Here is a 17,638-nt window from a genome sequence, read left to right on the forward strand (position 1 = left end):
TGTAAGCGGGGGAATAGTCCCGCTATTGTGGGGAACTTTCCTGGCTTGTGCACTACCCCGGTGAAGTGGGCTAGCGAAAGGATCTGAGTCCTTGCTCCCACTTCCTTTACCCAATGGCCTCCCTGCCCTTGAGGACTCCCCTTCCACTCTCCTGTCTGGCAGAGTCCTCATAACCCCAACAAGGCTGGGCCCAGGATTCCTGGGGGGCTCGACCCCCAACCCTGCTGTGGTCACCTAGGACAGGGGCTAGGGTGTCCCCACTCCGGGGTACTTTCTCTGCACTGGGCACTTCTCTGACCCACAGATCATTACATACAATTTAAAGCAAATGCAAGTTATTTCATCAACAATTAATTTTTAAAAAAATAAGGAAAAATGGGAAAGGTTAAAGGAAACACATCAACCCGCTCTGTGGCAGGGAACATCAAGAACAGTGTCTCTGGGATGTCAGGGCCATTCACAGTCTGTTCCCTGTAAGTCCCAGGCCGCATTCTCAGGCCCTGGCTGTGCTGTAGGGATGCTGTGGGTTGGACACTTGCTCTGGTGGTGGCCAGACGCTCTCAGGTTCTAAGTGGTAGGACCCTTCTTCCCAGTGTTGCCCCTGCCCTGTTGGGGTTACGATCCAAGCCTGGCCTGCAGAGCCCCTTGGCTGAGGCGTCTCCCGGTGCTGGGCCTGCTGCCCAGGGTTCCCCTCGCTCTCCCCAGCTGTTCACCGCACCCAGCTCTGGACTGCTCCAGCCCCAGCTCCACCCCTCGGTCTCAGCACTGCTGCTGCTCTGCCTCCAGCTCCCTGGGCTGCTTCTTTGGCCCCTCTGCCTCTGGTTGCTGCAGCTCTGCTCCCAGGACAGGTCTGCTCTGCGGGCTGCTTCTGTGACTCTGCTCCCAGCACTGACCTGCTTCCTGGGCTGCTTTTCTGGCCCTTCTGGCTCTGGTTGCTGCAGCTCTGCTCCCAGGGCAAGTCTGCTCTCTCTGGGCTGTGCCTCCGGCTTTGGGGCTGCAGCTCTGCTCCCAGGACAGGGTCTGCTCTCTCTGGGCTCCTTTTCTAGTCCCTCTGGGTCTGGCACAGCTCTGCTCCCCAGCTCAGCTCAGGCCTCTGCTTTCTCCTTAGCTCGGCCCCACTCTGTCTGACCCCCGGCAATTCCAGCTCACAGGGAGGACAAGAACTCCCTGGCCTCCTGACTCCCTGATTAGCCTGCCCCATTCAGGCTGACCTGGAGCATTGGCCTCTCCCCATTGTTCCTGGGGGCTGTCAGTCTCAGGGTCCGGATTCCCCATCGACCCTTCCCCCTTTTTAGTACTGGGAGCTAGCAACTAAAACACCCCCACTGAATGGTAGTAAGGAGGCAACAGACCCCTTACACTATTATGCAGAAAAATATAATGCAGTGTTTAATGTCTTGACTTTGTAGAAAGTTTCTAAAAAGGTGCAAGCTGCTGTTCTGATTCTCTTCCTGCATTCAGCATTTCAGCTCAAGAAGAAAAACGGAAGAATCTTGCAGCACAAGCCCTGGAGCTCTCGCTAAAATATAAATTTGTGACTCCCCTCACATCCATGGTGGTAACAAAACCAGAAGATAAAGCTACAATTGCTGATAAACCAGTAGAAGGTAGAGACCTTTTCATAGTTTTGCTTCACAATCTAATCGGAGATCATTTATCTAGAGCTGGTGGGATAAGTCATTGTGAATAAATTATCTGATGTATTTAATCTTATTTTATGTTTACTAATCATTGAAACAAAGCCTGATTTCTGCAAATGTATTAATTATTCACAGGTTTTCAAGTAATAATATAAGCAAACAAATTTGGGGCTATGGGTTGTTTGTCACTTTTATAGTCACTAGCATAAGGTGCTTTTGAAAATTTACACGCGAGTGACTTCTGAGCCCAAGTCCCACTGGGTTTCAATGGGACTTAGAATCCTAAATCATTAGGGGCTTTTGAAAACTTTGCTCCAGTGTGTGACTGGTATTGTTCCTCATCACTGACTGGATGATTGAAGCAGGAGAAATAGAGAATAATGTACTTCCTGTATGAATTTTCAAACTGAATAATCATAGACTCTCAGATTTTAACCCTGAAGGAACAATTAGTTGACTTAGTCTCACCTTCTGTATAACACAGGGCATAGACTTTTACCCAGTTATCCCTGTAGTGAGTCCAATAACTTGTTTGACTAAAGCCTATCTTCCAGAAAGGAGTCTAGAAGACATCAAGAGATTGTGAGACTTGTAATAAAATCATGAGAGTTGGCAACACTGAAAATTTTCCCTGCAACTGTCTAGCTGTATGATATACGACAAATCTTTATTGCAAGTACTAACCATAACTTGACACAACCACTTCCACAGTATCTTAACCACTATTCTTTTAAGTTCCATGTGTTATGGAATAGATGGGTACAAATTAGCTTATCCTACTCCGTATTGTCTGTGATTATACAACTGAAATTTTATACCATAACACTGATTTTTTCACATATATTGTGTGAACAACCCTTATCTTTTATTCTTCCTTTGCAAGGTCACCTTTGAAGGATCCCCCCAAAACACCTTTGTATTAGAGAGTGAGAATCATGTGAAATAATGTACACTGAAGACTTTCTGAAGAAGGGAAAACTTTTACTGTCTTTTTAATTCTGTTCAGAGCTAAGTGAGGCAATTAAAAAAAAAAAGGGATATCCAGGATTTTAGTATCTTAAATGTAGTTAGAGCATCTAAGGTTGTGATGGTGAATATCTTTCCTCTTTATCCTAGCAACTTGAACTGTTATGAGAAAATGCTTTTCATCAACAGAGCTCCTTGAAATAGTACTGAAAATGGTTTAAGCAGTAATGTAGACAAGACAAAATTATATCCACTACCATTTCAGAAAGCATGTTTGAAGCTTGTAAGGGGTGTGGTGGTGGGGGGAAACTATTTAAAACTTCAGAAGATGCTAGTTTAAAATCATTTTGATTCATCTAACATTTCTTTTTATTTTCTCTTTTCCCCCCCCCCCGGCAATCTGTCAGATACTTCTATTCAGTATAGTTACCCTTCAAGGGCAAACTCTGGTAAGTTGTCCTTTTTTAAAACATACCTATAAACCATACACAGTTCTCCTTTTTGCAAGAACAAATTTGTGATGTCATCACTGTGCTCTTAAGAGAAAGTTAATGTTACCTGGGGTGTAGGTATTGTGAAAATGAATTCAAGTTAATGTTGATACCAGTAACATAAGAACTTTTCAACATGAATGAAGGCACAATAAAACCATTATCAAAACTATAGGAATAATGTGTGCTTATGTAATTCATAAGTGTTTAGATACCAAAGATAGAGATGTTAATGGGAAATAAAAGCAAACACTTCAAGACAACATATAACACACTAGCTGTACTGTAATGTAATTCATGTAGCTTGAAGTGCTATTCTAAAGTCACTGTGCAAAATGACACCATTTTACTTAACATAACTGTTCCTATGGTGTATTCAGAGTCATATCTACCCTCTTTGGTAACAAAAAAATAAGCTTTTATTGTTTTTAATCCTGTTAGCTATGGAGAGTCAAAACAGCTACAAAAGTCAGCTGCTGATTCTATTTGAGCTTGTGCATACTCAACAGAATGTGTCAGTAAGTTTCAATGTAACAGTTATGCGACACGACTGAAGACAGTGGGGTTGTGCAGGTATCACTAAGTGCAGAAAAGGACCTAGGGGTTACAGTGGACGAGAAGCTGGATATGAGTCAACAGTGTGCCCTTGTTGCCAAGAAGGCCAATGGCATTTTGGGATGTATAAGTAGGTGCATCGCCAGTAGATCAAAGGATGTGATTATTCCCCTCTATTCGGCATTGGTGAGGCCTCATCTGGAGTACTGTGTCCAGTTTTGGGCCCCACACTACAAGAAGGATGTGGAAAAATTGGAGAGAGTCTAGCGGAGGGCAACAAAAAATGATTAGGGGGCTGGAGCACATGACTTATGAGGAGAAGCTGAGGGAACTGGGATTATTTAGTCTGCAGAAGAGATAAATGATGGGGGTTTGATAGCTGCTTTCAACTACCTGAAAGGGGATTCCAAAGAGGATGGATCTAGACTGTTCTCAGTGGTACCAGATGACAGAACAAGGAGTAATGGTCTCAAGTTGCAGTGGGGGAGGTTTAGGTTGGATATTAGGAAAAACTTTTTACTAGGAGGGTGGTGAAGCACTGGAATGAGTTACCTAGGGAGATGGTGGAATCTCCTTCCTTAGAGGTTTTTAAGGTCAGACTTGACAAAGCCCTGGCTGGGATGATTAAGTTGGGAATTGGTCCTGCTTTGAGCAGGGGGTTGGACTAGATGACCTCCTGAGATCCCTTCCAACCCTGATATTCTACGATTCTATGTTTGGAAGTCAGGGTTTCACATAAGAAACTGACAGTCTAATTTTTTTGGCAAAATCAAAAGATACTTAAGTTGAAAAGATCTGTGCTTGACTCTCAGATCTCAGGTTGACATTGCAAATCTGGCAAATAGAAAATACATCGTTCTCTTTGTAAGCTGTAGACCCTTGATTTGGAATCACTAGAACACGTTAAACATTAATGTCATTTTTACAGGCAAGTACATTTTAAGAACAGAACCACATTTTAGTCTCAAGATCCTACCTCATTTTCACTGGTAATCACTATGTTAGACGTCCAATCGCCATTAACCTTTTTGGTGAACACCACAACAAAAAAGTCATTTAGCACTTCTGCCATTTCCATATTTTCTGTTGTTGTCTCTCTGATGGGTTCCTCTTGGGGTGCCACCTGGAACTGGGGTACCACTGAGCCTTCCTGACCCACCAGTCTGGGCTCCCTTTACACTGTACTGCTGTGACCAGCCTACCAAGCCCTCTCCCAGGCTCCAGCCTGCACTCTTGCCACAACACATACAGGTAGGGACAGACCCAGCTGCATTACATACAGACAGGTTCTTTAACCAGTCCTTGCATGGGAAGGCACAGCTAGAGCACCTCCCAGTTCCTAAGGCACATACCTCCTCTCTGGAGTGTAAACCCAAAATTATAACATCTTGCACTGCACAGGGAACTGTACAGCGTAAGCTCAGGAAATTCGCCCCCTCCCTCAATATGAAGAGGAAATATACACACTGGTTTTAGACAAAGCAAAAACAAGTTTATTAACTACAAAAGATAGATTTTAAGTGATTATAAGGGATAGCAAACAGATCAAAGCAAATTACCTAGGAAATAAACAAAACACGTAAACTAAGCTTAATATACTAAAGAGATTGGATATCAATAGCAAATTCTCACCCTAAACCAGAGGTGGGCAAACTACAGCCTGAGGGCCACATCCAGCCCGCTGGACCCTCCTGCCTAGCCCCTGGCCCCTCCCCTGCTGTTCCTCCTCCCCTGCAGCCTCATCTCACTGCGCTGCCAGCACAGTGCTCTGGGCAGCAGGGCTGCGAGCTCCTGGGGCAGCGCAACTGCAGAGTCCGGCCTGACCCAGTGCTCTGAGCTGCGCAGTGGCGTGGCTGGCTCCAGCTGAGCAGCACAGCTGTAGCGCCACCAGTGCTCCAGGCAGCATGCTAAGGGGGCAGGGAGCAGAGGGGTTGGCTATGGGGCAGGGGAGTTCGGGGAGGGTGGTCGGGGCCAGGGGTGTGGATAGGGATCGGGGTGGTCAGAGGGCGGGGAACAGGGGGATTGAATGGGGGTAAGGGTCCTGGGGGCAATCAGGAAGGAAGGGGGGGTTGGATGGGGCGGTGGTGGGTAGTTAGGGGCAGGGATTCCTGGGGTGGTCAGGGAGAAAGGGTGGTTGGATGGAGCAGGGATCCTGGGGGGGGGGCAGTCAGGAATGAGAGGAGGGGTTGGATGGGGTGGCGGGGGGCAGTCACGGGTGGGGGTTCCAGGGGCGGTCAGGGGATGGGGGTGGGGGGAGGATGGGACAGGGGTCCCAAGGGGGGCCGTCAGGGGGCAAGAAGTGGGGGGGTCAGATGGGGGTGGGGGTCAGGCCATGCCTGGCTGTTTGGGGAGGCACAGCCTCCCCTAATCAGCCCTCCATACAATTTTGGAAACCCGATGGGGCATTCAGGCCAAGAAGTTTGCCCGCCTCTGCCCGAAACGATGATACAAGCAGGCTGCAGGTTCTTAAGGGGCAAGCTGTGCTGGCTGACAGCTTAGAAACCCCAGTTGTTCCATTCACAGACTAAAAATTCCTTTAGCCTGGGTCCTGCACTTCCCCCCAGTTTGGTCTTTGTTCCTCACATGCTTCCAGGAGTTTTCTGGAGTGCAGAGTCAGTGAAGAACCTCGATGATGTCACTCCCCTGCCTTATATAGCTTTGCATATGGTGGAAACCCTTTGTTTCAAAGCTTGGATCCCAGGCCAGTTAGTGGAAAAACACTGGTATCCCAAGATGGAGTCCAGCACCAGATGACCTGGGGACATGTCCCTGTAGCGTCATAGCAGCCATGAGTCAGAGGCTGTTAGTAGAGTCCTCAGGAAGGCCCCGAGGTGAGAAATAAGCTTCTTCTCAGGCCTATAGTTCTCCCTAATGGTTCATTAGCTCTCATCTAGACTGAGAGTCTTTTGTCTAGTGGGTGTTGCCCATATATAAACACATTTATAACACAGATATATAGTCACTATTCCTAACTTCAAATGCAAAAATAATACATGCATACAAATCGGATAATAATATTCAGTAAATCACAGCCTTTCCAGTGATCTCACATGACCTAACTTGCATAGAAGACATCAGAACTACGCCATAATAATATCATAATAATATCACTGGGAAGAACGTAGGGTGCAGTGTCACAATCTCTCCTCCCTCCCATTGAGTAATGGGCCTACACTGTGCTTGGTTTTCCTTTTGCTTCTCATGTATTTGTAGAATATTTTCTTTTTACCCTTTGTCTCTAGCTAGTTTAATCTCATTTTGTGCTTTGGCCTTTCTCATTTTTGTCCCTACATGCTTGTGCTGTTTGTTTATATTCATCATTGGTAATTTGACCTAGTTTCCACTTTTTGTAGGATTCTTTTTTTGAGTTTCAGATCACTGAAGATCTCCTGGGTAAGCCAGCGTGGTCTCTTGCCATACTTCCTATCTTTTTTATGCAGTGGGGTAGTTTGCTCTTGTGCCCTTAATAATGTCTCTTTGAAAAACTGCCAACTTTCTCGAACTGTTTTTCCCCTTAGCCTTGCTTGCCATAAGATCTTACCTACCAACTCCCTACGTATGCTAAAGTCTGCCTTCTTGAAATCCATTATCTTTATTGTGCTGTTGTCCTTCCTATCATTCCTTAGAATCATGAACTCTACCATTTCATGATCGCTTTAACCCAAGCAGCCTTCCGCTTTCAAATTCTCAACCAGTTCCTCCCTATTTGTCAAAAACAAATCTAGAAAAGCCTCCCTACTTTCTGAAAAAATTGTCTCCAATGCATTCCAAGAACTTGTGGGTAATCTGTGCCCTGCTATATTATTTTCCCAACAGATGTCTGTGATTTTGTTCACATCTATTTTGTTCTTCTTTGTTGCACTCCTAGTGAATGTCGTTGGGTGGAGAGTCTAAATCCTAATTATCTCAGCCATAACTTACTGTTTCTTTATCACCGAGAGGCTGCTTTTGTAAGTCATTTAATCTGAGACATTGTAATGTGTTTGCAGTTGATGGAGATCCACATTTCCTTATAGACGTACCACAGAAAAAAGACCATCTTTGCTTCAATATCAATTTAGACCCAGGTGTGGTGTTAAACCTAGTAAATGACCCTGATACAGGTGAGTTAATATTAATCTAAAGTAAAAGGGCAAAAAGGGCACTTCTCCCTGGTGTGAGGTTTATCTGCCATATATCCCCATACTAGGCATTTAAGTGGGTCTAGTGAGGGTTTATAGGGCTCCTATCATATAGCCCGCTGGTTCTCAAACTTTAGCAACCAAAGGACCCCCATTTTGATTTACAATTTTTGCAGACCCCAAAACCCACTGTTCCATCCTAGGCCCTGCCCCCACTCCACCCCAGGCCCTGCCCCCACTCTACCGCTTCCCCCAAGGCACCACCCCCGCCCCCCTCTTCCCGCCCTGCTCTACCCCCACCTCTCCTCTTCCCCACCTCTTTCTGCTCCTCCCCCTCCCTCTCAGCGTCTCCTGCACACCAGCTGTTCCCAGACCTGACTTGTGGAGTACCCTCGCGATCCCCAGGGGTCCATGTACCTCTGTTTGAGAAACCCTGATATAGCCCATAAATAAGAACATACATAAGAACATAAGAACGGCCCTAATGGGTCAGACCAAAGGTCTATCTAGCCCAGTATCCTGTCATAGAATCATAGAATATCAAGGTTGGAAGGGACCTCAGGAGGTCATCTAGTCCAACCCCGTGCTCAAAGCAGGACCAATCCCCAACTAAATCATCCCAGCCAGGGCTTTGTCAAGCCTGACCTTAAAAACCTCTAAGGAAGGAGAATCCACCACCTCCCTAGGTAACGCATTTCAGTGTTTCACCACCCTCCTAGTGAAAAAGTTTTTCCTAATATCCAACCTAAGCCCCCCTCAATGCAACTTGAGACCATCGCTCCTTGTTCTGTCAAACCAGTGCCAGTGCCAGGTGCCCCAGAGGGAATGACCAGAACAGGTAATCATTAAGTGATCCATCCCCTGTCGCTCGTTCCCAACTTCTGGCAAACAGAGGCTAGGGACACCATTCCTGCCCATCCTGGCTAATAGCCATTGGTGGACCTATCCTCCATGAATTTATCTAGTTCTTTTTTGAACCCTGTTATGGTCTTGGCCTTCACAACATCCTCTGGCAAGGAGTTCCACAGGCTGACTGTGTGTTGTGTGAAGAAATACTTCCTTTTATTTGTTTTAAACCTGCTGCCTATTAATTTCATTTGGTGACCCCTAGTTCTTGTGTTATGAGAAGTAGTAAACAACACTTCCTTATCTACTTTCTCTACTCCTGTTATGATTTTATAGACCTCAATCATATCTCTTTTCCAAGCTGAAAAGTCCCAGCCTTATTAATCTCTATTCATACAGCAGCCATTCCATACCCCTAATAATTTTTGGTGCCCTTTTCTGAACGTTTTCCAATTCCAATATATTTTTTTTGAGATGGGGCAACCACATCTGCACACAGTATTCAAGATGTGGGTGTACCATGGATTTATATAGAGACAACATGATATTTTCTATCCTATTATCTATCCCTTTCTTAATTATTCCCAGCATTCTGTTAGCTTTTTTGACTGCTGCTGCACATTGAGTGGATATTTTCAGAGAACTATCCACAATGACTCCAAGATCTCTTTCTTGAGTGGGAACAGCTAATTTATACCCCCATCATTTTATATGAGTAGTTGAGATTATGCTTTCCAATGTGATTACTTTGCATTTATCAACATTAAATTTCATTTGCCATTTTGTTGCCCAGTCACCCAGTTTTGAGAGATCCTTTTGTAGCTCTTCGCAGTCTGCCTGGGTCTTAACTATCTTTAGTAATTTTGTATCATCTGCAAATTTTGCCACCTCACTGTTTACCCCTTTTTCCAGATCATTTATGAATATGTTGAACTCTCCACTCCCTACCCCTAGGATTCAGCTTGCTCTGTAAATCCCCGCACACTTCCTGCAGCAAAGAGGACAGAGAAAAGGACTTTGGTCTGTGAAGACTTCAGGTCTCTCCTTTTCCTGAGGTCCACCAGCGAAATCCCAGGTCTCTTATTTCTGGAGGCTGGCCTTTTATCTGCGTTGGACAATGGCCTCAAGCTGCAATAAGCTAAATATTCCTACCAATTCTTAACTATTCAATTTCTAAATCCTTTTTTCTATTCAACTTAACTGTGTATCCACGACGGTGTAAGGAAGATGATAAAAACCTACCAGTCCTGAATAGGAAAAATTCCTTCCCACCCCCTAAAACAGGTGATCAGTCAGACCCAAGACATCCTAAAAAAAACAGTTCCTATGCTAGGTTTCATCTAACTATGCGGAGGGAGTGTGGGTTTAGATAAAATGGGACAAGAGGCTTGAGAAATCTCAGGCAAGAGTTTAAGTTGATGATCATGGGGAACAATCCCTTATCCCTTTGGCTAGTCAAAGGGTGGAGCAGTGCCCCTGGGAAGGAGGTGCCTACTCCTGCATACACTCCCACTTTCATTCCAAAGCTGTCTGGTGCCTTCTGGATCCAATCAAGTCTCCCACCCACTAAACCAGGTGGAGGCATTCTGCTCATCCATCTCCTTAAGTGATATACGACCTGAAACTTGCTAAACTAATGCTCCCTAATGCAATTGCTATGTCAGTGGTCTAAAGCTTCATGTGCAGGAGAGGCCAAAATGAAAAGAAATACAGGCAAGAGACTGAAGGAGAGAAAGGTGGAGTAGTAAATTGGTAGCCAGTGAAAGGATTGGAAATTATGCTATAAAGTGGTTCAGCTGCATAGTACTTTCCTTCTCCACGTCATTCCTCAACATTTCCTGATCAGAATCTATCTGTACAGTAATAGCACTTTTTGTTCCTTTATAACAGGCATCACAGTTAATGGGCAGCTTATTGGAAAAAAGAAAGTCAGCAACAATGGACAGACCCAGAAAACGTATATTGGAAAACTTGGGATTGTAAATACACAACTGGATTTAAAAATAGAAATAACGACTGAAAAAATCACCCTCCAGAATGGCAGAAACACAGCCACTTTTACCTGGCTTGATACAATCACCCTACAAAAGGAAGGGTAAAGTACAACACAAAAGCCCAGACTTGTTCAAGAATGTTCAAACTTATGAAAACATTAGTATCTAAATGTAATTAAGGCTGATGGCAGTGGCAAACTGATTGACAAATCCTTGGAAGCCACATGCCCTGTTCGTGCATTCAATTGCTTGTTTCAATACTGTTATGAGTGAGGCTTGGGAGGAAGAAATAAAGTAGAAACATTGCTCAGAGGTACCAAGAAATATGTGTTATTGGAGCTATGGAAATGTTCAGATGCTTAGAGAGGGGTTAGTGCTTCACATTCTGCTGATGAACAAATGAAACAATTTTTTGTACTTCTGAAGTCCAGGCCTAGCTGGACTCATGTGTGGAGGAAGAGAGGAGACAAGAAGAGGCTTGTTTGTGCAACAGTTCTACACAAAAACAGCACTGGGCCAGATCTTCACCTGTTATAAATCAGCACAGTTCAAATGACCCAGTGGAGCTAATCCGATTTACACCAGCTGATGATTTGCTCTAGTGATTTTAAGCATCAGCCCAGGAGAGAGAGAGGAAGTCACGAAATGCGTACAGAACAACTTGAACTGCACAAATATCTGAATAACTAATTTTTCTGAATCCATTTTAAAAGTGGTTTATTTTTTACTTTGACTTCACTTAAGTTCTAAGACAACAATACAACTTTATTTTGGGACTCGACCTCAGTGTTACAAGGGGTAACCACTATTTGATTTACCACTCTCAAGCAAATACTTTGCGGTTTGGGGGTTGTTTGAATGTGCAAATATTTTTATAAGCTCATAGCAAAGCACTCTCATCGTGGGGGCTTGTCATTGAGAAAGCCAACAACATCTTTAAATTGTATTTGTAGAACTAAATTTTCACCATTTTTTTTCTCTTGAAGATGTGTTCATAACATAAAAAGAATTGTGTATATAAACAAAAGGCTCAGCCTCTGGTCATGCTAGGTGCTGATTCAAGAAAGCACTTCTGCACACACTTAGTTGAGCATATGTTTAAGTGCTGTCCCAAACAAGGATGCTTTCCTGAATTAGGATCTTAGATATAAACAGTACCATCCTACAGCTACCTACAGACATAAAGACCTCTGCATCTGTATGGAACCCCACTGACTTCAGTGGAGCTCCAGATGAGCACAGGAGTATCTGTGTGTGCATACAGTGTCAGGATTGAGGTTTTAGTCTCTTCACTCTTCAATTCTTTGCTACCACATATTAAACGTCACTTGTTGAAATATTTTGTTTGATTTATGGATCTTCCAGAAAGTTTTGTTTAAAAAAAAAAACCCCATCTTACTCTGCCAGATGGATTTTCCATAGATCCCCTGGTCTGTTAGTTAACTTATTGTCCACAATATTAAATGCTGAAAACCAAAACTGAACAGTTGTGAGGTCTCTTCACAAATTTTATCTTTCATCTTTCTTCTCCTGCTGCAGTTTGACTATGGAGATAAACAGGGAAAAGAATCTAGTGCTTTCATTCAGAGATGGTGCAACTTTTATTGTTGTTTTGCATCGAGTATGGAAGAAGCATCCTCTACACCAGGACTTCCTAGGATTCTACACACTGGATAGTCACAAGGTGTCTGAACACACCCATGGCTTATTAGGTAGGAATTCACGTCCATTGAAATGGATGAACGCTACCTTAATTTAAAAGACTAACATTTTCCTGACTGGTTCATTTAGGGAAAAGTAATCATGTGTTCACATTCTCAGAGCTAAGATGTACAGAATATGTTAAAAGTATCACCTCCTGTATATTAACTCTTTCATTGTATCTGGTCCTAGTTTGTATATTAAAAATAAAAATGGGATATAGGGCTATAACTTCAATAAAAAACTGCATTATGGAAAAACCTGAGAATATGAAAACATGCTTTGTAAGCGAGAGAGAGTGTATAGCTCATGTCTTAAACTCATAGAAATTACAAATGGAGATGACCTAATAGATCACATTTAGCTCATTCTCTTGGGGTAAGTGCAGAAGTTTTCCCTACAGTATATTTTCGTATGCTTTGTTTAGGCTAGTTTTAAATGTCTCAAGATATGGGATTCTACTACTTCTCTTGGGAGATATGCCATAGACTAATAGGTCTCCCCATTAGGAAGTTTTTCTGGGAATTTCAAAATTTCCTTCTCTTAATTTCATCCCCTCACTGCTAGTTATACCTTTTTGTATGTATCCAATGTAGCTGACAGCCATCAGTTGATTTTACAGCAGTTTTTGATATTGTATTTTCTTCCCTTATTTTCAGGACAGTTTTTCCAGCACATTGATTTTGAAGTTTTTGACATCCGTCCTGGATCTGACCCTGAGAAACCACATGCCACAATGATTGTCAAAAACAATAAACTGACAGTAACTAGGTAACCAAATGATTAGGAAATACTTCCTTACCCGGAAAAGATCTGTAATTTGGGGGGGGGGGGAGATAGGAACATTCTCTAGCTGTTACAGTACAGGATTGGGTTCGGGTCTTTTTTCCATAAAAGACAGGCAACACAATAGTCTCCCTGAGAGACAGAGCACAGTGCGAGAGTCTCCTTCTGTAAGAATCTCCATCTTGAACTGTTTCACAGCACAGCATTCTTCCCCAAGTGAACAGGCAGGAACCTTACATCTACAAAGGTGCAGGACATAACAAAATTATAACCTCTCCTTACAATTATTTAGCTACATATTCCTGATAATGCAACAGACTTGCTGTTTGACCTTGGAAAAGCCACTTAAACCCTGTTTACACTCGAAAAAACTACCTGTTGTTGCCTAGAAGGTACCAACTGAATGGATCCAGCATGATTTAGTGGCAAGCATAGACAAAGACCGCTACTGTATTCATAGGTAAATACTAGTCTAACCAATTTATACAAAGACAAACCTGGTAAAATTGCTAAGCTCACAAACAGACAGATTCAGAATCAGAGATGCATCACATTACAAAGTACTATTATTTTGGTTAATTCATGCTTTTTGTCTTTGTTTCAGGGTTAGTGAGAAAGATTACGGAAAAGACCCCAGTCATGGAACAATCATCCCCTGCTGGTTTATTCATAACAATGGTACAGGACTGATTGATGGAGCTCACACCAACTATATTGTTTCCAACCTATTTAGCACACCATTTATAAACTAAGCAACAAACGTACATGTGCAATCTCATACTTTAAATAAAATGCTTTCTAATAACCAAGAAACAGTTAGCTACAAGAAAACAATATAGAGAAATAAAGTTGCTTTTACTCATTATTAAATGAAGCTGATCGCTGCAGTTTTTATTCTTTGATACTTTCCCAACTTTGACGCACATGGCATGTCTCAGTAGTCACTTTTGAGTAAATATTATGATCTGGATAGTAATTTTGTCTCCCTTTGGCCTGCGGCATGTGTACATCTAGTATAATGTTTATATGTTTGCTTCAACTATAGACTGTGAGATCTGCTCCTGCTCACATTAAAGTCAATGGCAAAACGTGCATAAACTCCAGTGGGAACAGAATTGTGTCCATTAGTTGTGCCTGGTGGCCCAGTCAATGTGGGTAGCTAGTCACACCAGGAAATGAAGGTGTACCACTTGATTCTTATTCACCTGACAGGGCAGCATGGTGCATTTATGCCTGCACAGCCTTCTATGCAGAGAGAAAAGGAGCTTCTGTCAGATCAAAGTCTCAACATGTAGGATAGATTTTACTGTTCAGAGGCATTTCTTACCCTTTCCTGGCTTATTTTCCCCAGCCCCTTTGGGAATCAGGTGTCTATGCTATTTCCAGGAGCTCCTGTTCTCTTACTAAGCTTAAATGGCAGGCAGATGACAGCTGCTGCAAGGCTTCTGGATTCTCAGAATAGGTTTAATCCTTCATGTACCAACAATTGGGATGGTTCCATCCAAAGTGTCAAACATCATATATAACATTAAACATACATCCATGAAGATAAAATCCGTGTTTGGCAATTTTAACATAAAATTAAGACTAATAGAGGACTTTTCAGTTGTACTTTACTTTTCAAGAGATGTGCATTTAATTTCCAAACATGCATCATTTATAACATTGGCACAATATTATGGCTTTACAACTCAGAAATATGTATTTCTTTACCCAAGTGTTCTACAAGATAATACAAAGTGACTTGATTCCTGATGCCTGGTCTAAACAGAGGAGCATTATTGGCAGAGTTGGGGGAGGGGAGGGGAGCAGGACTGGAATAATTTGAGGTGTTGCAGGACAAGATTTAATTGCATTGGTAAATCTTTATGTAGTTCCAAAACTGGAATAATTGGATGGGGAAAGGGATGTTGTGACAGTCTATACTTTTATGGTCATCAATTTTACAAGACTATGATAAATTTTGTACAAAGTATGTCTTGTGAAATATCATTTAAAACATCATCTTCTGATGAACATTATTGTCCTGGTAAAATAGGTGTATCAACATTGTATGTAAAGTTATATGTTTCTACTGTTTAACATTGCTGTAACGTGTTCCAGAGTTAGAAAAGCAGGCCCAAAGCAGTTTTTCAGAGACAAAGAAAGACTAGCAACCCAGCCAGGTGTTAGAGCTATCACTGGTTTAAACAGTCATTCTTCAGCAATGGAAGGGATAAACAAGAAATTTACATTTCATCACAGAGACGGTTCAATCCACACATCCACAAGAACTACTTGTCACCTGCACCCCAGGTGGGGGTAATACTCAAAAATGGGAGTGTGGTATATGAGAGAGAGAGAGAGAGTGGCCTCCATTTCACCTCTTTTCCTCCCATCTCTCTGCTCATGACATTGACTACCCTCAAAGAACTGAATTAAGGGGGAGTGATCCAAGGCTGAAAGGAGACCCAACCTGTGAAATTTACAACAGCATATGGTGAGACAAAACCTTTGCTTTTAAGTTCACTTAGCTTGTTAAATTAGGTATTAGCTTGCATATTACTCTTTTATTTTCTTTTATAACCAATCCTGACTTTTATGCACCATCACTTGTAATCACTTAAAATCTATCTTTCTGTAGTTAATAAACTTATCTTATTGTTTTACCTTAACCAATGTGTTTGAATTAGAGTGTGTGGGAAACTCCATTTGGGATAACAAAGCTGGTACGTGTATCATTTTCCTTTGATAAAATGATGGACTTTCTGTGAGCTTGCATTATTCAGCAGTGTGCTGGACAGTACAAGATGCACATTCCTCGGGGAACAAGGCTGGTAATTTAAATTTGCCGGTGTCGCCCTGTATGTAATTCTAGAGTGACTGGTCAGATTGCTCGTGTTTAGCTGGAAGTGGATTTGCATGCTGAAGGCTATGTGAGCAGACCGGGAGTGACTGCTCAGACAGTAAAGCAATGTAAAAGGCACCCCAGGCTAGAAAGTTAATGGGACACAGCTGTATCCTGGGTAATGTCACAGATGTAAAGGCCAGAAAGGATGTACACTGGCAGAGCTGGGAACAAAGGTTGACTTAACTCACTCAGTGGCTTGAGACCACAGACAGAAGAAACTTTTTATGTATGTAAGTACAGTATTAGGTCATTGGGAAAGGGGCTGACAGGAAAATGTCCAACGCTTTTATCATATGACATTGAAAAAAATTAAAATGGCCACATTGTTTGGTATGAATCAGAGTTCCACTGATTCAGGAAAATGCAGTGCTTCTGCTTTTTTTGTGATGCCGTATTTCACATGGTCCATTGACACAACACAAGTAGGCAGAATTCCTGGAATGATGACAAGCATGAGCTCAGTAAATAACAGAACTTGTATTTATTACTAGAAGAGGGGACAGAGGCAGCTCCCCTGTTGGTGCTACTGAGTCCACAAACACTTTTACTTTTCCTAAGCACGCAGCACACACCCAACTGTGCATTTCCTCTCAGGGCTACTTCCTGAGTCAGAGTCCTTCCCGCTTGGGAGGAGCCACAGGTTTTGAGGCTGTCTCACCCACAGACCCAGCCATCACACTAATTCTGTTACGCTGCTCCTCCTCTTGGAAGAGATGCATCCTCACACTAACATAACAAACCACATGATCAACAGAACAAACTATGAAAACACAATCTTTATGCCAAACTGGCATGCTGGTATGTTGATTGCTACTCAGAGAGGAAATGTCACTTTTGTCATAACCAGGAGTACTCTAGGGTGGGACCTATTGCTTCCCTGGCAGGAAAAAGATCCCCTTATTTAGTGCCATGTTTTAACATTGGAGGGTCTCTTGCTAAATTGGCTACTCTTTTTTTGCAGTTCCAAGTGACCGTGTCATCACCAGATCCATACCTTACCAATGTCCCAACAGATAGCTCCATAATGCTGTCAGGTCTGTCATTATTTTCTATACCTTGGCTCAAATTACCCCTTTCACACTTGAGGGGATTATTACATTTTCTACCAGCATTAACTACATATTATAGTGGCATAATTCCAGAAAATTACAGGGATGTGTTTTCCAATTATAGTACATGTTTTATCCCTCACGTTAAGGTTGACTCCGTACCTCGTCAGAAAATCAGTTCCAACCAATGCCCCTTGATCAGAGTCCTTTTCCACAATGAAAACTCATACCAATTTAAGGTTGTCAATTTCTATAGTGGTTTGCCAAATCTGTTACATTCAGCCTTTGACTATTAGCCAGTCTGACTACCCCCAAAGTAGGGCATAAGTTTCTGAGAGCTGTGCCTAGAGGCTTCTTTTCCTACCTTTTCAGACAACACAGCAGCTTGTGCCCCAGAATTGACTGGACCTCACATAAGACTCCCTCAATCTTCCTGGGCAGATAGATGTCACTCCCCCCATCAGCACTCACATAACTTGGTGGCCTAGCATTTGCCAGTAAACAGCTTGTGGCACTGTTTCCTGCACCAGTCCATCCAACAGCAATCTTCATCAGTGGGCAGTGTGGTTTTAAGTGGCTAGACTGTCCACATTTCCAGC

At 42.8% G+C, this 17,638-nt stretch overlaps 1 protein-coding gene across 1 annotated transcript in view; it reads left to right on the forward strand.

Moving 5' to 3' along the window:
- The window catches only part of LOC311523830 (inter-alpha-trypsin inhibitor heavy chain H3-like), a 50,351-nt gene extending 34,655 nt beyond the window's left edge, over positions 1-15,696 (forward strand). The window contains exons 14-20 of the mRNA XM_084634261.1: positions 1,462-1,607; positions 3,014-3,055; positions 7,642-7,755; positions 10,510-10,714; positions 12,153-12,325; positions 12,974-13,085; positions 13,705-15,696. Of these exons, the coding sequence (XP_084490387.1) occupies positions 1,462-1,607; positions 3,014-3,055; positions 7,642-7,755; positions 10,510-10,714; positions 12,153-12,325; positions 12,974-13,085; positions 13,705-13,852 (940 nt within the window). The 3' untranslated portion in view covers positions 13,853-15,696. The remainder of the gene's footprint in view (positions 1-1,461; positions 1,608-3,013; positions 3,056-7,641; positions 7,756-10,509; positions 10,715-12,152; positions 12,326-12,973; positions 13,086-13,704) is intronic.
- Positions 15,697-17,638: the final 1,942 nt, after the last annotated feature.

Source organism: Lepidochelys olivacea (assembly GCF_965140295.1).
Source record: "Lepidochelys olivacea isolate rLepOli2 genome assembly, chromosome: 7".
NCBI classification, from domain to species: domain Eukaryota; kingdom Metazoa; phylum Chordata; order Testudines; family Cheloniidae; genus Lepidochelys; species Lepidochelys olivacea.